The sequence below is a fragment of the Chrysemys picta genome, chromosome 11, assembly GCF_011386835.1.
Source record: "Chrysemys picta bellii isolate R12L10 chromosome 11, ASM1138683v2, whole genome shotgun sequence".
In the NCBI taxonomy this organism is placed as follows: Eukaryota; Metazoa; Chordata; order Testudines; family Emydidae; genus Chrysemys; species Chrysemys picta.
In genome coordinates, this window is record NC_088801.1 from 1,545,192 (window position 1) to 1,558,898 (window position 13,707).

At 62.2% G+C, this 13,707-nt stretch overlaps 1 protein-coding gene across 2 annotated transcripts in view; it reads left to right on the forward strand.

The window, feature by feature from the left end:
- Nucleotides 1-1,651: 1,651 nt before the first annotated feature.
- Nucleotides 1,652-13,707, forward strand: part of DNPEP (aspartyl aminopeptidase) — a 30,506-nt gene continuing 18,450 nt past the window's right edge. For both annotated transcript variants that reach the window (XM_065561335.1, XM_065561334.1), the window contains exons 1-10: nt 1,652-1,773; nt 3,116-3,197; nt 5,419-5,507; nt 5,886-5,999; nt 7,678-7,803; nt 8,216-8,346; nt 8,780-8,864; nt 9,110-9,217; nt 12,737-12,814; nt 13,055-13,138. In XM_065561335.1, the coding sequence (XP_065417407.1) occupies nt 1,657-1,773; nt 3,116-3,197; nt 5,419-5,507; nt 5,886-5,999; nt 7,678-7,803; nt 8,216-8,346; nt 8,780-8,864; nt 9,110-9,217; nt 12,737-12,814; nt 13,055-13,138 (1,014 nt within the window). In that variant the 5' untranslated portion in view covers nt 1,652-1,656. The remainder of the gene's footprint in view (nt 1,774-3,115; nt 3,198-5,418; nt 5,508-5,885; nt 6,000-7,677; nt 7,804-8,215; nt 8,347-8,779; nt 8,865-9,109; nt 9,218-12,736; nt 12,815-13,054; nt 13,139-13,707) is intronic.

A 13,707-nucleotide genomic window follows, 5' to 3' on the forward strand; every position in this document is an offset into this window, starting at 1 on the left:
TATTGTAATGTTGATGGTTTTGTTGTATTTCCAATTATTATAATTATAATTGTTTGCATTTGCGTTTGTTATATCTGGTGTTTAGTCAATTGTAATGGTTTTAGTTATATTCACCTGGTTATAATTGTTTGGTTTGTTTGCAACAAATACAAAAGATTCATATGGTGACCATTCAAGAATTGTTCTTGAGAGGTCAAAAGGGGGACAATGTAGATCAATCTCTGATAATTTTCATATGACTTTACATTGTGCCTCTTCAGATAACCTTGTGGTGGGTCTACCCACGTGTGACCTCTGTTTTCATGGAACTTTGTATCAAAGCCTCATTAGAAACTTTGCATTGCCCTTGGTATAATATTATAGCCCCTAAGGATAGAATAAGATAGAAGAAAATTTTCTTTTTGCTAGGAATAGAACAAGAGCTCTTCCCCCCCCCCCCTCTTAATCAATTGCCCTGTTGAATGAATGAGGTGTGGATGAGCAAGGCATGGAAGGCAGCACCTCCAGACAGCCTCAACTGTTGGAGAGGGGCTGGGAGCCAGACCCAAGGACAATAACACGTGTCAAGTGGGCTCATTAAAGACAAGCAAACATACCGAGGGCCTCCGGGGGTGGTGTTAGAAGCAAGCACCTTCTTTTGGAAACACCCTCTTTGCAGCATTGGGACAACACTCAAAAGAAAGCAGCACAAAGCACCAATGGACACAGACACAGAGTTTGAATCTGGTATAGATTTGCATGAGAGGAAAGCTGCTATAAATGTGAGGTGTCTTGCAAAGGACCCCGGGTCTCGTCTTGTCAACATGGGAGCATCGATCCGGATCGGCAGAAGCCCGGCTCCACCCCCTCCCCCATCTAACTCACCTGGCCAGTGAAGTTAAGGGGAGCAACTAATTGGTAACAACAAGACGGAGTGTGTTTGTGTGTGTGTGTGTGAGTGTAAGTGTAATATATTATATGCATATGATACAGTGTTAGTGAATACATGTATTACTAATAAATGTGGCGTTCTGCCTTATTCCCCCTGAAAAGATCCTGTGCAGTACTTTAAGTACAACATTGTGGGGGGACATGGACAGGCTGGGGGGGGGGTCTATGGGGTTGTGGGGGGACATGGGGGGCATGGGACAGGCGGGGGGGTCTATAGGGTTGTGGGGGGACACGGGCAGGCTGGGGGGGGTCTATGGGGTTGTGGGGGGACACGGGCAGGCTGGGGGGGGGGTCTATGGGGTTGTGGGGGGACACGGGCAGGCTGGGGGGGGTCTATGGGGTTGTGGGGGTACATGGGGGGCATGGGACAGGTGGGGGTGGGGTGGGGAGGTGTCTATAGGGCGGTGCGGGGACACGGGCAGGCGGGGGGGTCTATGGGGTTGTGGGGGGACACGGGGCAGGCGGGGGGGGTGGGGAGGTGTCTATAGGGCAGGCGGGGGGGCGGGTCTATGGGGCAGTAGGGGGACACGGGGCAGGCGGGGGGGTGGGGAGGTGTCTATAGGGCAGGCGGGGGGGCGGGTCTATGGGGCAGTAGGGGGACACGGGGCAGGCGGGGGGGTGGGGAGGTGTCTATAGGGCAGGCGGGGGGGCGGGTCTATGGGGCAGTAGGGGGACACGGACAGGCGGGGGGGGAGGTGTCTATAGGGCGGGGGGGGGGGCGGGTCTATGGGGCACGGGGCTGTGTTTGCTCCTCCCGGCCCACAGGGGGCCCCGGAGCCCGGCCCGGCCGCTCGGTGTCGGTGTCCGGGGCGGGGCAGCGGGAGCCGGGTCGGGATCATGCAGGTACCGGAGGGGACGGGACCGACCCCCCCCCCCCCCCCGGGGCAGCGCCGGGGGGGGGGTCACTGGGGGGGTCGGGCTGGGCGCGGCCAGGCGCTGCCCCGAGGGGGGTCGGGCTGGGCACTGGGGGGGTCGGGCTGGGCACGGCCAGGCGCTGCCCCGGGGGGGTCACTGGGGGGGTCGGGCTGGGCACGGCCAGGCGCTGCCCTGGGGGGGGGTCACAGGGGGGTCGGGCTGGGCACGGCCAGGCGCTGCCCCGGGGGGGGTCACGGGGGGGGGGTCGGGCTGGGCACGGCCAGGCGCTGCCCTGGGGGGGGGTCACAGGGGGGTCGGGCTGGGCACGGCCAGGCGCTGCCCCGGGGGGGGGTCACAGGGGGGTCGGGCTGGGCACGGCCAGGCGCTGCCCCGGGGGGGTCACTGGGGGGGTCGGGCTGGGCACGGCCAGGCGCTGCCCTGGGGGGGGGGTCACAGGGGGGTCGGGCTGGGCACGGCCAGGCGCTGCCCCGGGGGGGGTCACGGGGGGGGGGTCGGGCTGGGCACGGCCAGGCGCTGCCCCGGGGGGGTCACTGGGGGGGTCGGGCTGGGCACGGCCAGGCGCTGCCCCGGGGGGGTGTCACAGGGGGGTCAGGCTGGGCACGGCTAGGTGCTGCCCCGGGGGGGGTAACAGGGGGGGTCAGGCTGGACACGGCCAGGCGCTGCCCCGGGGGGGTCACTGGGGGTGTCGGGCTGGGCACGGCCAGGCGCTGCCCCGGGGGGGTCACAGGGGGGGTCGGGCTGGGCACGGCCAGGCGCTGCCCTGGGGGGGGGTCACAGGGGGGTCGGGCTGGGCACGGCCAGGCGCTGCCCCGGGGGGGGTCACGGGGGGGGTCGGGCTGGGCACGGCCAGGCGCTGCCCTGGGGGGGGGTCACAGGGGGGTCGGGCTGGGCACGGCCAGGCGCTGCCCCGGGGGGGTCACGGGGGGGGTCGGGCTGGGCACGGCCAGGCGCTGCCCCGGGGGGGTCACAGGGGGGGTCGGGCTGGGCACGGCCAGGCGCTGCCCCGGGGGAGGGTCACAGGGGGGGTCGGGCTGGACGCGGCCAGGCGCTGCCCCGGGGGGGTCACAGGGGGGGTTGGGCTGGGCACGGCCAGGCGCTGCTGTTGGGATGAGGTTGACTCCGTACCCATCGGTGCCACTGAGCTCTCGGTTTAGGGGTGAGTCCGTGGGCGATGCGCTCGGGGGTCCGCCTTGGGGCCGCTTGCCATGGGGCTGTGTGAGCACGGTATCGCCTCGCCAGTGAGTGGGGGGCCGGGGAGGGGGTCTCTCCGTCTCTGTTTGCCACAGTAACGCGCCCCTTTGCCCACCAGGCGGCTGTGGCCAAAGACTCGGTGCAGGCGGCGGCCCACAAGTTCCTGAATTTTGTGAATCGGGGCCCCTCCCCGTACCATGGTAAGGAGCTGGGGGGGCCTGGGGGAAAGGGGTTTGCAGCCCCCTGAGTCTGCAGCTCCTGCCCTGTCTGGGCTTTCACCATGTCCACAGAGAGCTGCCCTGGCGCTGCCCCCTGGCAGGGCCTGTTGGAGCTGGAGCCCAACACCCAGCTACCCCACACTGCAGTGCCCTACCCGCACCCCTCCGGGGTCCCTTCGCCCCCTCCCAGCTCAAGCCTCTATTCCCATGGGGCGGGTAGCAGAGACTCCCCAGCTGGTGGGGTGTGGTGGGGGGACATATTGGCCAGGCTGGGAGGGCACCAGCTCACCAGGGTGTTAACCCTGGGATATCGCTGCTCACACCCGGCTCCTGGGCACCGGGTCCGTTTCTCACACTGCCCCGGCACAGCTCCCTCCGCACACTGGAGTCCCAACGTCTGTTCTCGTGCCCCATGCTGCCCTCCCCCCCCCAGCTGCCCTCTCCCCCTGCCGGAGCCTGGGCCTGCGTCCAGGAGCTTCGCGCCCGCTGGCAGCCAGGCAGGGGACGCTGGCTCCTTGCAGCCCTGCCGCGTCCCCACTTGTTTATCAGAAGCCTGCGGGACGCTGCAGGGTGCGGAGTTCCCCTGCCCCCCCACCCCCAGTGTGCAGTTCGGGGCGGCGGGGGAAGGTTTGGTGACAGAGCAGGTTGGGAATTGCAAGCCAGGGGGGTTCCCAGTGCCGGCTGCCCAGCCCTGCTGAGTGCGTGAGGATCCGGGAGGTGGGGGGGCTGCCACCTCCTTCCTCCTCACTCCCTGCCCCGGAGCAAAGTCCCCTCCCGGACTCTTATCAGCACAGGCCAGGCCAACTCCCCAGGTGCTTAGCATCCGAGCCAGGCGCTGTGGGGGGGAGCTGCCCTCTTAACTGCCTGCCCCATTGGGGAGCTCTCACCCCGACTGGGGGGTCTGCGAAATCCCTGCCCTCCAGACAGTGGGGCTGGGGGGCCGAGCAGGGATGGTGCAGGGGGGTGGGGGCTGCGATGCCCATGCACTGCTCTGCATGGACCCTTCTCAGACCCGCTCGGGCACAGCACCCTGGCAAGCGGCAGAAGCACTTTCCTGCGGTCGGTGCCCACTGGCCCCTAGCGGGGGAGGGGCTGGCATGGCCCAGGGGTGGGGCTCAGTCTCTGTGCCGCCCGTTGTGCCGGACTTCCCTGGGGTGCAGCCTGGAACTGGGGTACTGCTGAGCCCTCTGCCTCTCCAGCCCGGACTCCCTCTCCTACTGTGCTGCTGGGACGAGCTGCAGACCCCTCCAGATCCCGCAGCCACGCGCTCAGCTGAGTGACAGGAATGCTTCTACGCACTCAGGAGCCCTCCTTAGAGCGGCCCCAGCCAGTCCCCCCAGCTTCCCAGCCCTGCACCCCAGAGCTGCACCAGCCGGCCCTGGGCAGGCGCCTGGCCAGTGTGCGTTATTACCCTGTCCACCCCCCCGCCATGGGGAGAGGTCACGCGCCAGCCCCTCCTCCTGAGCAGAGTTCCCGTTGCGCTTCAAACAGCGCCCTGTCTTAGGTACACACACAACCGATGTATTAACCACGGAAAGTCGATTTTAAGTGATTCTGAGCAAGAAGTGGACAGATCCGAGTGGTTCCGTAAGAAATCAGACCAAACCGCAAGCTACGTGTTCTAAACTAGACAGGGTGTGCACCAAGCAGTGTCTCGTGCTGCTGGTACAACCAGCTCACCAGGCTGGGACCCCCACCCCCCACCTGGGTCCCCCTCCCCCTCGCAGTCCTGGGTTTTCCAGACGTCTTCCCAGGAGCTGAGTTGGGGAGGGGGGAATGAGGCCAGTGATGATGTCGCTTCCCCCCTTTTATGGCTTCTTCCAGCTTGCTGGAAAGATCCTTTGCTCTGAGTCCAACAGTCCCCGTTGTGTAGTGCTCTCTCCGACAGGTTTCCATGGGACCCAGTTCCTTGGGTGCGCCCTGTGAGTGTGTGTTCCCCTCCGTGGGCCATCAGCACCGGTTGGCCTTTCTATTGCTGTACCTGAATGTTTTTAACCCCACGGCATGGTTCAGTGACTCACCCAGATACAATGACAGCACGTACAATCCACCGGGAGATTAATGGGCAACAGATCAAGCCTTTTAAAAGGACACCTCCCACGGCCGACGTTGTACCAAACACATCATCATCCTATCACCACGGGAAATCGGGGGGGGCAGGGTGTTGCTTTGGGGTACAGACGGTTTGTGTGGTTCCCCACAGTGGTTGCCGAGTGCCGGAGCCGCCTGCTGCAGGCGGGGTTCCGGGAGCTGAAGGAGGCTGAGCACTGGGACATCCAGCCCGAGCACAAGGTAGGGCTGGGGGCTGCCTGGGGCACGGGCTGGGGACATGGGGTGCTCTTTGGGGGCACAGTGCATTTGTTGGGGGTGTGGGCCCGACTTCTCCCCACCCCCAGGAAAGGGCCGAGGGGATGGGCTCAGGTGCTGCGACTGCTGCCCTCTCCCCTTTTCTCTCGAAAAGACCCGGAGTCCTTGGGGCACCTTAGAGACTAACACGGTTATTTGAGCATAAGCTCTCGTGGGCTGCAGCCTGCATCCGAAGAAGTGGGCTGTAGCCCACGAAAGCTTATGCTCAAATAACCGTGTTAGTCTCTAAGGTGCCCCAAGTCCTCCTGTTCTTTGTGCGTATACAGACTAACACGGCTGCTCCTCTGAAACCTTTTCTCTCAGTACTTCGTGACCCGGAACTACTCCACCCTCATCGCCTTCGCCGTCGGGAGCCGGTACCAGCCTGGCAACGGGTTCAGTCTGATCGGCGCCCACACGGACAGCCCCTGCCTCAGGGTGAGGGACCCCTCGCACCCGGGACTCCGGCTGCCTCCTCTGGACCCGCGCTGGTTCCCCTGGGGCGCGTCCAGCCCGACCCGACCCGCGCTGGTTCCCCTGGGGCGCGTCCAGCCCGACCCGACCCGCGCTGGTTCCCCTGGGGCGCGTCCAGCCCGACCCGACCCGCGCTGGTTCCCCTGGGGCGCGTCCAGCCTGACCCGACCCGCGCTGGTTCCCCTGGGGCGCGTCCAGCCTGACCTGACCCAGTTCCCCTGGGGCTCCCTCCTTGCCTGCCCCATCACCCGCTCCGCCTGGCCCTGCCCGGAGCGCTCCCTTGCCTCTGTCTGGATTCCTTCCCCCCAGCCCCCTGGAGCGCCCCCTGCCCTGCCAGGCTCTGAGGCCTTGCCCAGGCTGGGATTGCTGTGGGGCGGTGTGACGGTGCTGCCCGTGGGAGCCAGCTGAGGTCACTGACTCAGGGTGAATTGCAAACAGAACGGGACAGACAAACCCCCAAACGCTGGTGGATATTCCAATACTTAGATTTACCAACCAGCACAGAAGAGCTTCTATAGAACCTCACTGGTTACTCAGAGTCCAACCAACGCAGTTCCCTTAACGTGCCCAGCCTCAGGCCTCCGTCCAGACGCACACGTCAGATACGATGATGATTACTGAAAATCTGATCTCATCATATAAAAGAAAAGGTTCTTCCAACCCCAAAGGATCAGCCACACACCCAGGTCCAATTATAACTTAGATCTTACCCAAAATACACACTATAGCCAATTCTTATTAACTAAGCTAACATTTATTAGAAAAGAAAAGAGAGAGAGTGTTGGTTAAAAGATCAATCTACAGACAGACTTGAATTCAATTCTTGAGGTTCAGATACGGAGCAGAGATGAGCTTGTTCAGTAACTCCTCACTTAGAGTGGCACCGGTTAACGTTGTGTCGTTGTTACGTTGCTGATCAATTAGGGAACGTGCTCGTTTAACGTTGTGCAATGCTCCCTTCTAACGTTGTTTGGCAGCCGCCTGCTTTGTTCACTGCTTGCAGGAAGAGCAGCCTGTTGGAGCTCGCTGGTGGGGGCTTGGAACCAGGGTGGACCGGCAGCCCCCCCATCAGCTCCCCGCTCCCCTAAGTTCCCTGTGCGGCAGCTGCCCAGCAGGCTAGCAATTGCCAGGCAGGTCAGCTGTCCCTCCCCCCACATAGAGACACTAATACTATTTCCCTCAAGTGTCTTCCTAAATGTTAATATTCCTTTTTTGATCTTTGAATCCAAGCTGTAGCAATAGACAAGACTTGTTTGCTGACATCACAAGCCCTGAGCACACAGCTCCCCTTCTACCTCTAACAATGCCGGCTGCATTTCCAAGCTCTGTTCATTTACAGATCTTCCTCTAAAGTTGGGCCCTGGCTCAGGTCAGTCTGGGAGTTGATTAACTCTTTCTGGCCCTGTCCCCTTTCAATGAGATATTATATCACGCTCATAACGTCACAGGCGGGATCTCAAGGAGCCTCGCTGTCCCGCCCCCAGGGCCTGGCTTCACATCATCCGTCCCCCCCGGAGCCCTGTCCTTGGTGGCCTCCCCGCTGCTGCTGCCGGTGCCCGGGTGGCGGTGGCTGAGCTGGAGGTGCCTGTTCGTGGGCAGAGCCCGGCCCCGCTGCCTGTGACCTGCTGCTGCTCTCACACAGGTGAAGCGTCGCTCCAAGAGAGGCCAGGTGGGCCTGGTGCAGGTGGGCGTGGAGACCTATGGAGGTGGGATTTGGAGCACCTGGTTCGACCGGGACCTGACTGTGGCCGGGCGGGTGATCGTAAAGGTGAGTCTGGCCTGGCCCGCAGCTCCGCGTCTGCAGCTCTCAGCTCACGGTGGGATCTGCTCCCGTCCACGGGTCCCGGATCCTAGAGTCTGTCCGTCCGTCCGTCCCACCCACACTCCCCCTCGGAAGTCAGCAGGTTCCGACTCCCTACCCCGCGCGTGGAACACACACCTCCCCCGTCTGCAGGGATATGGGGGTGGGGGTCCTGCGCTGCCGCCCTCTTCACCCCACATGGTGGGCGGCTGGGGGGGCAGGTGCAGAGGGAACACCCCAGGCAGGCAGAGACCCTCACCCCGTGGATTGCTGCGGGCCAGGCCTGTCCTTCCCCTGGACGAGGGCTGACTCCTGTGGGTGGGGACAGGGGAGGTCCCTGGGAAGTGCTCGCTGACCCGCCTTCCCTGCTTTGTTTCAGGACCTGGCTGCGGGGCGGCTGGAGCAGCGGCTGGTGTGGGTGAAGCGGCCCGTCCTGCGCATCCCCCACCTGGCCATCCACCTGCAGCGCAGCGTTAACGAGAGCTTTGGGCCCAACACGGAGCAGCACCTGTGAGCCCTGAGCATCCCCATCCCATGCCAGAGCCTGGGCGCTAATGTTCCCCGCGCTCTCCCCAGGGGCCTGGCCCGGCTGTGTGCTGAGAGGCCTCCCGCGGGCTGTGTGGCAAGGCCCTCCCCAGCCGGCTCACAGCCCAGGTGTCCCCGGGGCACATGCTGTCAGGTCTGGGGTGCTGCCTGCAAGGCACAGGGTACCGTGGTGGGCACAGAGATGGGGGGTGGATGGCAGGCCTGGGGCAGGATTTCCCCCTCAGTCACTCCCAGGGGCATTGACACCCCTTTCTCTGCCAGTCGGCTGGTGGGCCCCCAGGGAGCAGGGCGAGGACGCGCCCGGGGAGGGGCTCGCTCTGGCGATTGCCCTGGGATGCGGGAGCAGCTGAGCGGGTTGGAAATGCCCAGGTGACTGACCGAGCCCTTTCCCCTGCAGGGTGCCCATCCTGGCCACTACCATCCAGGAGGAGCTGGAGAAGGGGGCACCCAAGGCTGGGGCTCCCTGCGCTGCTGATGCCCAGGTGAGGCAGGAGGGCCCCTGGGGGTGTCAGAGCCCAGCTCCCCATCATGGGGGTTTGTGCACCAAGTGTCCCCTGCTGGGTGGGCCAGGGGGAAACCCAGCCAGGAGCTGCAGTGTTCCTGGGAGAGCCGGGGGGCTGGGGCTGGGGCCGGGACCGGGGCCTGGCGGTGCTGCCCTGGGGGAGGGGGCGTCTTGTGGCCTGTGCAGGGCGTTCACCTCCCCTGGGGGGCTCTGCTCTCTCCCCAGACGGAGCGGCACGCCCCCGCCCTGCTGTCCCTGCTCTGCTCCCAGCTGGGCGTGAAGCCGGAGCAGATCGTGGAGATGGAGCTGTGTCTGGCGGATACACAGCCAGCGGTGAGTGCCCGGGACCCAGGCTGACTGGCATAGGGCTGAGCGGCCCGGCCCGGCCCTGCTGGTGAGGAGCTGCCCGGGTCAGGAGGAGGCAGGGACCATCCTTCATGTTGTCACAGACCCACAGGATTGGGGCCATGCCCCCAGCTCTAGGTCAGTCCCTTGGTGTGATGTGCCAGACCCCCAAGGCCCACCCTGCCTTGGTGTGATGTGCCAGACCTCCAGGGCCCACCCTTCCCCCGCCTCCTGGACTGGACCTGTGGGCGCCAGCCTCCTGCTGCACCCGGGCAAGTCCAGCTGAGACACCCCCTGGGAGAGAGCAGGGTGCCTCCCCCCTCCCCACACCCCTCCCAGTCTGTTGGTTTGGAGCTGGAGGATTTGCTCAGCCTGGGTGCCCAGGGGTGGGGAAATCCTGGCTGGCGACCACCTTGATCTGGGTGGGTCTCAGCCAGTTCCCTAGCGAGTCCTCAGGGGCTCTGAGCCAGAGGCACGGCGAATGGCTCCAGGTTTGGGGCCTTAGCCCGGTCACAACCCTTCAGCCTTTGCGGGGCTGCACCACATCGGGTCTGACAAGGGATCTCTCCACCCCACTGCCCACCCCTTGCCGCTCCTCTGGGGCTCAGATGTGCCTGCGCCCAGGGGAGTCCAACAGGCCACGCGCTGGGCTGGGGTGGGAGCCCCAAGGAGCTGGCTGGCTGCATCCCGCTGACGCTCAGTCGCATTGTTCGTGCTCTGGGCCCGAGCTGCAGGCCGCCGTGGCTGGGCAGAGGAGTTTGCCCCTCCGCCCTGGGCAAACCCTGTCATCCAGGCCCAGGCAGCCTGCCCCGTCTGCCCTGGTTCCTACAGCTCTCCGAGCCCCCATCAGCCGTTCCCCCTGCTGGCCACTCCCCTGAGCCCCATAGAATCATAGAATATCAGGGTTGGAAGGGACCTCAAGAGGTCATCTAGTCCAACCCCCTGCTCAAAGCAGGACCAATTCCCAACTAAATCATCCAAGCCAGGGCTTTGTCAAGCCGGGACTTAAAAACCTCCAAGGAGACTCCACCACCTCCCTAGGTAACGCATTCCAGTGCTTCACCACCCTCCTAGTGAAATAGTTTTTCCTAATATCCAACCTGGACCTCCCCCACTGCAACTTGAGACCATTGCTCCTTGTTCTGTCATCTGGTACCACTGAGAACAGTCTAGATCCATCCTCTTTGGAACCCCCCTTCAGGTAGTTGAAGGCTGCTATCAAATCCCCCCTCATTCTTCTCTTCTGGAGACTAAACAATCCCAGTTCCCTCAGCCTCTCCTCATAAGTCATGTGCTCCAGACCCCTAATCATTTTTGTTGTCCTCCGTTGGACTCTTTCCAATTTTTCCACATCCTTCTTGTAGTGTGGGGCCCAAAACTGGACACAGTATTCCAGATGAAGCCTCACCAATGTAGAATAAAGGGGAACGATCACGTTCCTCGATCTGCTGGCAATGCCCCTACTTATACAGCCCAAAATGCTTGGCAACAAGAGCACACTGTCGACTCATATCCAGCTTCTCGTCCACTGTAACCCCTAGGTCCTTTTCTGCAGAACTGCTGCCTAGCCACTCGGTCCCTAGTCTGTAGCAGTGCATGGGATTCTTCCGTCCTAAGTGCAGGACTCTGCACTTGTCCTTGTTGAACCTCATCAGGTTTTTTTTTTGGCCCAATCCTCTAATTTGTCTAGGTCCCTCTGTATCCGATCCCTACCCTCTAGTGTATCTACCACGCCTCCTAGTTTAGTGTCATCTGCAAACTTGCTGAGAGTGCAGTCCACACCATCCTCCAGATCATTAATAAAGATATTAAACAAAACCGGCCCCAGGACCGACCCTTGGGGCACTCCGCTTGAAACCGGCTGCCAACTAGACATGGAGCCATTGATCACTACCCATTGAGCTCGATGATCTAGCCAGCTTTCTATCCACCTTACAGTCCATTCATCCAGCCCATACTTCTTTAACTTGGCGGCAAGAATACTGTGGGAGACCGTATCAAAAGCTTTGCTAAAGTCAAGAAATAACACATCCACTGCTTTCCCCTCATCCACAGAGCCAGTTATCTCATCATAGAAGGCAATTAGGTTAGTCAGGCACGACTTCCCCTTCGTGAATCCATGCTGACTGTTCCTGATCACTTTCCTCTCCTCTAAATGTTTCATAATTGATTCCTTGAGGACCTGCTCCATGATTTTTCCAGGGACTGAGGTGAGGCTGACTGGCCTGTAGTTCCTCGGATCCTCCTCCTTCCCTTTTTTAAAGATGGGCACTACATTAGCCTTTTTCCAGTCATCCGGGACCTCCCCCGATCGCCATGAGTTTTCAAAAATAATGGCTAATGGCTCTGCATTCTCACCCGCCAACTCCTTTAGCACCCTTGGATGCAGCGCATCCGGCCCCATGGACTTGTGCTCGTCCAGTTTTTCTAAATAGTCCCGAACCACTTCTTTCTCCACAGAGGGCTGGTCACCTTCTCCCCATGCTGTACTGCCCAGTGCAGCAATCTGGGAGCTGACCTTGTGCGTGAAGACAGAGGCAAAAAAATCATTGAGTACATTAGCTTTTTCCACATCCTCGGTCACTAGGTTGCCTCCCTCATTCAGTAAGGGGCCCACACTTTCCTTGACTTTCTTCTTCTTGCTAACATACCTGAAGAAACCCTTCTTGTTACTCTTAACATCTCTTGCTAGCTGCAACTCCAAGTGTGATTTGGCCTTCCTGATTTCACTCTTGCATGCCTGAGCAATATTTTTATACTCCTCCCTGGTCATTTGTCCAATCTTCCACTTCTTGTAAGCTTCTTTTTTGCGTTTAAGATCAGCAAGGATTTTACTGTTTAGCCAAGCTGGTCGCCTGCCATATTTACTATTCTTTCTACACATCAGGATGGTTTGTTCCTGCAACCTCAATAAGGATTCTTTAAAATACAGCCAGCTCTCCTGGACCCCTTTGCCCTTCATGTTATTCTCCCAGGGGATCCTGCCCATCTGTTCCCTGAGGGAGTCAAAGTCTGCTTTGGGGACCCCGCTCCTCAGGGACTGGTGCACCTCAGCCAGGATTTGTCCCTCGGCAGGGGGTTAGTCACCTGGGCACAGCAGAGGAAGCCCTTAGGGAGGTCAAAGCTCGGTCCGTGCTGTCGCCCAGAGCGCTCGGGAGCCTGGCATGGTTGGACGACCCGCGGCTCATCCACACCTGCCCAGCCGAGCCAGCCCCCAGCTTGTGCCCCCCACTCCCTGCAGCAGAGCCCCAGGGCAGTCCCCAAGCAGGGCTGGGGTCAGTTCTCAGGCGGTGTGCAGCTGGGGCCGGAGCCGACTGCCCAGGGCACCGGTACCCCTCAGCCCTGCTCCCGGAGGGCGGTGCTTGCCCAGGGGGTGGTGGGACAGTGCCCGAGCATCCGGCTCTGTGTGTACGTGCAGGGGCCCAGAGCCCTGCTGGGATGGGACTGCCCCGCTCCGCCAGCTCCCCCAGCCCGGGTGACGGCCCCCGTTTGCTCGTCTCGTTTCAGACGTTAGGCGGCGCCTTTGACGAGTTCATCTTCTCCCCCCGCCTGGACAATCTTCACAGCTGCTACTGCGCCCTGCAGGTGAGTGGGGGGGCTGCACTGGGGGGCCATGCCCCCCCGCCCTGCTCTGCGCCTCTCTCTGGGGGGCGGGGCGTCAGCAGGGCCCTGTGGGGACTCCCCTTTCGGCTGGATGGCAGCGGGGCTGGGCACGTGTCGGGGTGGAGGGGCTGTTTGCCCGGCGCTCGCTCGGCGGGTGTTGTGGGTCTGGAGGCTCTGCCCCCAGGAATACCCCAGCTCAGCCCCATGTTCTGTCCCCTGCAGGCCTTGATCGACTCCTGCGAGGCTCCCGGCTCCCTCTCCCAGGAGCCCAACGTCCGCCTGATCGCGCTGTACGACAACGAGGAGGTGAGTGGAGGGGGGCGGTGACGTGCCCCAGCTAGAACTGAGCTGAGGGGTGGGGAAATTGTGCGGGGGGGAACCTGCGCCCTTCACCGCATAGCGCCCCCCCCCCCTCAGCGGGGCAGGGACTGGGAGGGGCAGATCCAGCTTCTCCCCACCCCCACCCCCCACATCCAGAGATTCCCAGTGCAGCCACTGCCGGTGCCTTTCTCTGCACCAGCAGGGGAATAACCCAGGCACCACTCACCCCATGTTGGGTGTCCCGGACCCCCAGGATCAGGGCCAGGGCCCCAGCATGTGGACAGGCCCCCAAGGGGTCTCACTCTCCCTCCAGGGGAAGCCACATGGCTTCACTGCCTCCTGGGGCTGGACCCCTGGGCCTGCAGCCCCCCTGCTCCCCCCCTGTGAGCTCCGGGCAGCGAGTCCCCCTGAGACAGACCCCGACGGAGACTTGTACCACTTGGGGGCAGCGCCCCGTCCGCCAGCGTCTGCAGGGACATGCAGCCAGCGCGGGCCGACAGGCGGGTTATTAGTCACCTGGACTAGCCCAGGGAGCCCTTGGCTCAGCCCAGAGA